The following is a 7,652-nucleotide window of genomic DNA, read 5'->3' on the forward strand; positions in this document are numbered from 1 at the left end:
GACAGACAATCTGACGGATGTGTAAGTATAGACAGTTCAGGCCCATCCCATGCAGCCCCCTGGCCAATATGTCCAATTAGCATCAGTCTACTCGCCTACCCAGGCGGACTCCTGTCAGTGTTGCACTGAGGACCAGCTACAGAGTGTCCAGTGAGGTCACAACACTGGCCATAACAGTTCTCGCATCTCAACGCAACTCCGTTAAGCGGCTCAAAACAAGTCAAACATTATTATAGAACCACCTTTTCTATGCTTCTTCAAGAAACAGATGTTCTGTGGTTTCTCACCAGAGGTGATTTCTGCATCTAGAAATCTCGTCATTTGGTACTATGACTACTTAACTTTTTACATTTACAGTCCGATTTGTTTTCTTAAACTTCCATATTGCAAGTCTATCAGGTTCTACTCCAGCCTTGTACATACTCCATTTGTTGCAACATTACCTACTTTTTAAAACAGGAACTGCAAAATGCAATGATCCTGCAAGAATATGACCACATCATAAACATTGTGGGCCATAAACATTGTGGGATATTTTCTGGCATTACCATATTGAATATTAACACGCAACTGACATTTTTGTTCTTAAAAATTGATAATTCTGCTTTTTTTGAGGGGAGGGGGGTTGTTTTATTTTTTTAAATTTTAATCTATTGCAAGAATTGATTGGGTAACCATAGCGAGGCTAAAATAGAGCAGGAAGCTGGGCAAGTTTATTCACAAAATAAAGTTGGTGATGAGGTAGCCCTACAGTAGAACACTGGTACAGCTAAATTAATGTGTCACACCAAGGAACAACAAACAGAAGCTACATGAATTTTAAAGTGCTCCTTTAGTGTAATTAACAAAACTTGCTTTCTTTCTGTTAGGGATACAAATGTCCAATAGAAATTTGAAAGAGAAGAATCTATAGAGACAATCCCTGACATAATTCCCCACTGGATGCAACATACAACTTCTGCTTTTTAGTTTGAGCTCAGTGATTTTTTTTGTTGTTAAACTGCTATTCAGTGATGGCAAAAAGAAACAATGTTTTGGAATCATTTAAAGTTTCCTAACAAAAAAAGTCACATACAAAGTCTTCCTATTTTCATTTATTTCCCATTTTGATGTTTATTTTGAAATTCCTTGCATCATCTTCACCGTACATGAATGGCTAAGTACATCATGTTGCTGCAATACGATTCAGGGTCAAGCTCTGGTAGTTAAACGCTTCCGTAAAAATATTTAGCCAGTTTATCACATCTAGCTTTTGCAAATTCAGCAACTGGAAGGACGGGAGTGACTGGCCTCGACAGGCCATTTGTCAGTCACAGATCATATATCATGTTAATGTCTAAAAATATACAGAACATTTTCAGTCATATTTTCCAATCCAACTTCCAGACACAGGCAGCCCACTCCACTGACTCTGTGCTGCATCTAATGGAGTCAGCTGCTGTACGGGTTTAGCGCTCAATTATACCAACATCTTTCTCTGTAACGTAACTGTGATAAAAAGCTTACAAGTTAACTTAAAACACACTCACAGTACTAGTCTCGGCAAGCATCTGCTTCCATACAAACAGCTGCTAGCTATTCCCAAGGTTGCCTGGGCAACAGTGTAATGGAAAATTCTTGGGAATTTCCATGTGGCAAAAGATTGTTAACGCAATAAAGCTGCACTAGAGTTGCTCCCCGTGATTTCTTGTTTACAGACATGCCAGTCTCTTCAGAAACTTGGGACGGGAAACTTAATCTGGATTCTATGTAAAGGCAGAGTTGACAAAATTTACAAAATCTCTGCAAAGTCTTCTGCCACTCTGCACTCCACGGTCATTTTAGCTTTGACCTAATATTTGAGCAAGACCTTCGGCTTCTTTTTTTCCTTATAAGAGTGGGGCCTTTCTAAATTTAGAAAGAATGGGGCAAAAAGGAAGTGAAGGAAGACAGAATAATAAAAATCAAAGTCTAAAAGATACTGCATAAGCAAACGAGCTGAAATACAAAAGCTTGCAAATCACAGCTAAAACAACCCAAGACCAGAGCTTTTCATCTGTTGCTTGTTACAGTTAAAATAATCCGCCCCAAACCTCACTCTGCAACCGCTGCCATTTTCAAAGATGACACGGAAAATGAAGGAAAATTATTTCCTACAACTTTCTTTTCTTGGGTATTTTACTAGATGAGACATTGTCTCTGGGAAGATGCAGAAATATTCAACAGCCCGAGATGTTATTTAATCAAGACGACCTGCCTGAGGCATTTTGACTAGAATCAAAGTGAATATGTATAAATAGCAAAAAAAAAAAAAAAACTACCAATGTGTTGGACCGTGTGACTGTAGCCAGCATGATTTTCCAGAGACGCAGGCACATTTTCTGGTTCAAATCTTCTTGCATAGCAGTTACATAAAGCAAATACAAAGTATTAATAAGTTTTCTTTGTTGCAAGCCAATTGTAAAATGTTGACTCATAATCACTCTGTGGTTGCTGCATGGCAGATTAAAGGCACAATTATATGCATAATTGAGAGTTTCCGTTTGTTGCGTCACTTTATAGTGGATTTAACGATGGGACTACTAACAACAGTGTTAACATCAAGTGTCTGGGATCCAGAGGAAATTACTGCAGGTTAACATTTGTGTCACTCAGGCAAAAGTAAGTTTAATACAAACATAAATGACACATACATAAGCCGGGCAGAAAGAGGGAACATTAACCGATGAAAAAGATAGTAAGAAGAAGAGGTCAAAAAGAGAAGACAGACACAATCCAATCTCTCCATCTTTGTCCTTAGCGTTCTACGTTCTTAGTGATTTCTTCCTTGAGCAATCAGGATGAAGGTTGTGAATCTAAACGTGACAATCCAAAGGCAAACCCAACTCGCCCCCCGCTCTGAAAAAAGGCAAACTGCAGCACAACTAAACTATAAATATGGTCTCGTATAACAATGCCTTTGTTTATACTCTGAATGCTGTCTCCTGAGCTGACCTTTCCCCGTTTAAAGCAATCACTTGCATCTGGTTGTGCAGCTCCCTGTGTGGACATCATGTACACAGCCCACAGATCAATCCACTTAGTGCCCATAAAATATAGGGAGTGGGTAGGCGACTCAAAGTGTGACATCATCGCTCCCAGCCATTAGGCTAAGTGCCATCATCGCTCATGGCTCACCACCTCTTTGAGACCAGACTTGGGCTGCATTCAAGAGCAATCCTGTTTTGCCCAGGCTCCCTTGAGCCATCAGAATTGTTGTCAACCTGTTGACTAGCGGTGAAGTGTAGCATGAAGAGTGAACAGAGCTTTCATTCGGGAACAACTTTCCTCTTGCCGTGCGCTGCAAATATTGAATTAGCACCAGAGATATCCAGGTCAGAAGTCAAATTTAGACAAGGGCAAGCGACGCCTCGCCTCCTCCCGTAATACCTCCGCCTCATGCTATGAGTTCATAACACAAATTTACATCCTGCAGAGCAAATTACATCATTTCACCTCATGACTGGGAGCGAACCTGTGCGATCTGAAGCAATGAATATAACAAACTGCACACCTCAGCAACCCGACAAGGATCTGCTTATAAACATTTGGTTAGGATTATGTCACCGGAAGACGTATAAAACCATAAAGCAAGGTCAAAATTGAAAGAGTTTAAGTAACAGCTGCACATTTCTAAAATTAGATTCCATCAAAAGGTTATGGGGAGTTTATATATATATATATATATATATATATATATATATATATATATATATATATAGAGAGAGAGAGAGAGAGAGAGAGAGAGAGAGTAATATTTGATGTTTTTGACTGAATTTCTAACAATAAATCTTAATGGATTGGTCCCAGTGACTAAAGTCAGTGGCTGGTCATATTAGGGTCAAGATGAAAGCAGACTTCTACACTCTTAACTTGAATGATACTGAATTAACTTTTAGTCTAAAGTTATATTATGCACTAAAGGGTTACATATGCAGCAGTCAAAAATTATTTACATGAGAAATGAAAGCAGGAGGATTGTGTGTCACCAATCTTCTTCCATCAATCATGCAGTCAGGATGGAACTTGTGAAGCAATTTAAGTCAATAGAAAAAAAACTAAACAAAAAAAACAAGTATAGCAATTCTCAAAACCTTCATGTATCCAACAATAATATTGGTTTTTAACTCTATTTACCTTAGCAGTTACTATGCCCAAAAACTCTTAACTTTATCTTTTCTCTTTACTTTTTACATAAAAAGGACATTAATGATGAACCGATTCTTAGCTTCTTTTACCATGGACGTAATTATTGACTTCTCTAAATAACCACCCAATGTAACTTAACTTTGAAAAGTGTCATAACAGCTTTCAAAAAACAAACAAAGAAAACCATGAACCATCTAAACCTGTTTGGGTTTGGTATTGCCTAGACTAGTCATTTAGTCTTCAGTATTAAAAAATATATAAATAAAAAGAAGAGGCAGCTATAGGATCAATTAATCTGGTTTTATACTAAAGAATGCTATTCTAAAAAATAAAAAATAAAAACCTGCAGAAGACAACTCTTTGTACTGGTAATTAGAATAAAACCAGATCAGATGATTGTAGAGGTTGCAGCCAACAGCTAGTCTGATGGGGGGAGAGACCATAGCAAACTCAAACTCTTAACCCCCCCCCCCCCCAACCCCCCCCAAAACAATCGTGCTGTTTAAGCAAACATTTAGATTTTATAATAGTTTTCTATCAGATTACTCTGACTTGAAAGGCTTAACACGTTCTATTCTTAACCCATGTTTCACAGCTGTAGTTTCTAAACTATTCATATTCTGGATACCACAATGACAGCTAATTAAACTTGTGACATCAACCAACAAATGGCATGATTTAGCATTTTATTTGCAATTAAAAGTATAGCTGTTTCCATTTTTTTAAAGTATATTTGCTGATAAAACATTTGGTTGATTCTTTTTTTAAAGCATCATTAAGACCCCATTTATTTATTTATTTGAGACCACCAGATAACATTAGGAAACAATACCACAAGAAAGCTACATATTCCCAATAAATGATGTGAAAGGTAGTTAAACTCTGCACTTGACTTCATATAAACTTAAATTCAGAGCAAAAGTCTCTTTAAAGGTGCAAGTGGAAAACTTTAGACACTGAACTTCATCTTTCCAGGATGATGGGTATGACAGCCAGCAAGACGCATGTCACACCGCTGCAAGCTTATAGCAAGGACAACTAAAACATGTTTCATGAGGTCAGATTTGCTTCCCATATCGGACACATGCATTTTTAACAACTTTCACTTTCTTAACTCAGACTAGTGGGGGGAAAAAAGCGTTAAGGCTTCACACAAGCAAGCACTCTGACAAAAAAAAAAAAAAAAAGAGCCGTCATTTCCCAGGCGCGCTTTACAGTTACTAACAGAGAGTTTGGAAAGCCAACAGGCTGTTTTGAGGCGATACTCACATCTGGGATGTTGGGAATTGTCCGGGCGAAACAGACGAAAGAGTCGTCAGAAGAACCAACATGCACAGAGAGTAATCCATGGCTTTTTTGTTGTTGTTGTCTTTGTTCAACCCAAGATGAGAGAGAAAGACGCGCAAAAAAAGCTGATTACCAAATCCAAAGCAGCGTCCTCCTCATCCAAACGCCTCACAACGCCATCGGTGCGCGTTTGGAAACAAATCTAATCTGGTCGCTATCTGACTCCCCCTCCTCCTCTTTCTCCTCCCACCGGCGGAGTTGAGGGATTTGCTTTTTTAGGTTCAGACGCGAGATAGCCTACTGTTAAGTGTCCAACACTTGTTGTGGAAGGCTATTAGAGAGCGGTTCAACATGCTTGTGTCAAAGAATAAAAAGAGGGAAAAAAGGGGGAGGGCGCAACGGATCGGTGCCCAGTCGCACACTGCAAAAAATACCCCAGTCTGAGATGTCAGACACGGCGAAAGGGCATGAATGCTGTCTATCACCAGTCTAGTGGAAAGTTAACATGCATACATATGCTTATTGTAACAGTTTGCGTGCGTGTGTGTGAGATGAATTTGGAGCAAACGTTAAAAAAAACAAAAAAAAAAAACTAAACTACGCGTGACTCCTGGGTCTCAGTGTTTCCGGGGGTTGCCAGATGGGGACCACATGGTAGAATTGATTGGTGTCTGCGTCTTTTAACGTAAAAACGAATTTATTATTTTGCTTCCACATGTAAACACTGAAAGGAAAATTAAACTAATCTAAATCTCACACAGCTAAATCCAAAATTATTAATACCACTACGCATGTAAAATAAATAAATAAAAAATCAACGGGGTAAAAAGTGTTTCGATCAAGGTCTTAATATTGCAGAACAACTTTTTCTATGTTTTCACTGGCATTTTGACAATTTATCTTATGAGCTCTTAGCCTTTGATGTTGGAAGGCCTCCTTGCCATCACCATAATCTTAAATTCTTTACACAGATTATTATAATCCTCACTTAAGTACCGTATTTTCCGCACTACAAGGCGCACCTTCAATGAATGGCCTATTTTAAAACTTTTTTCACATGTAAGGCGCATAGAATAGACGCTACAGTAGATTCTGGAGTTACGTTATGCATCCACTAGATGGAGCTGCACTAAAGTGAATGTCAACAAAACAGTCCAACTCCTTTCAGCAAGGAGCACCTTCCGCGACTGGGCCGGGGCGTGGCCGGACGATGGTCACCCTTCTCCATTCGCGCACAGCATGTTGGTGGAGAACGTGGTGCTAAATGACCTGCAGACAACCTGATTCTAGACTGTTGGTAGGTAGATAGGTCAGTCAAACTTGATTAATAAATTACAAACCAGCATTCTGACAACTATCCCAGCATGTGCCGTGCGCTGGAAAATGAAGTCGGCGGCTGCTTACCGTAGTTGCTAGACCTGTTGTGGCTCAATATTGGCCCATATTTAAGGTACACCGGATTATAAGGCGCACTGTCGGCTTTTGAGGAAATTGAAGGTTTTTAGGTGCGCCTTATAGTGCAGAAAATACGGTAGTTATATTTAGTTGCCCCTGTCCACTATAGAGTCTACCTTATATTAAAATGCTAGATCAAACTTTGTATAGGTTTTACTTGACCCTCGTTTCTTTGCATCCTTGATAGCAAGACTACATTGCAAGCTGGGCATTGCAGACGAGGGCAACTTCGCTGGTCACATGACTTTCTGGCCTCGACCCGTAAAGCAGTCCATTTATCATTCAGTCGAGCGTCTCAAGAAAGTCTCACAAGTCTCCCCAAATAATGGTTCACCGTTTTACTATGTGTGTCACTACAAGCCTTCATTTAATTTTTCAGAGTGAAGGGCCTTTGCTTATGCTGCAATGTGATAAATTCCACTTGCTTCAAGGGTTGTGGCAAACTTAATATGAAGTGACATTTCCCTTTCCTGGGAAATACACCGAGGTGAATACTAAAATGCTGTCTCTCTACAAACACTTGTTATAAACCAATTACCTCTATTATTCCATGATCCGCAAAGTTATTTTCTGTGTAAATATCTCTTGTTTATCTATACTTGCATGTGTATGCAAGTAAATGTGTTGGCAGTGCATTTTAATGAGAGTCACAACAGGCAAATAGAACAAAATGCTCCTCACCCGCTGTTATTTGAATCACCTAAATAGATTTACTGTGCAAATAGCAGCTCAGGCTCCCCTCT

At 39.2% G+C, this 7,652-nt stretch overlaps 1 protein-coding gene across 1 annotated transcript in view; it reads right to left on the reverse strand.

Annotated features, from left to right (window-relative positions):
* The window catches only part of cacna2d1a (calcium channel, voltage-dependent, alpha 2/delta subunit 1a), an 84,360-nt gene extending 78,406 nt beyond the window's left edge, over positions 1-5,954 (reverse strand). Inside the window, exon 1 of the mRNA XM_008400613.3 lies at positions 5,437-5,954. Within this exon, the coding sequence (XP_008398835.1) occupies positions 5,437-5,516 (80 nt within the window). The 5' untranslated portion in view covers positions 5,517-5,954. The remainder of the gene's footprint in view (positions 1-5,436) is intronic.
* Between the last annotated feature and the right edge of the window lie 1,698 nt (positions 5,955-7,652).

This window comes from Poecilia reticulata, chromosome 23, assembly GCF_904066995.2.
Source record: "Poecilia reticulata chromosome 23, P_reticulata-male-v2, whole genome shotgun sequence".
NCBI lineage: Eukaryota > Metazoa > Chordata > Actinopteri > Cyprinodontiformes > Poeciliidae > Poecilia > Poecilia reticulata.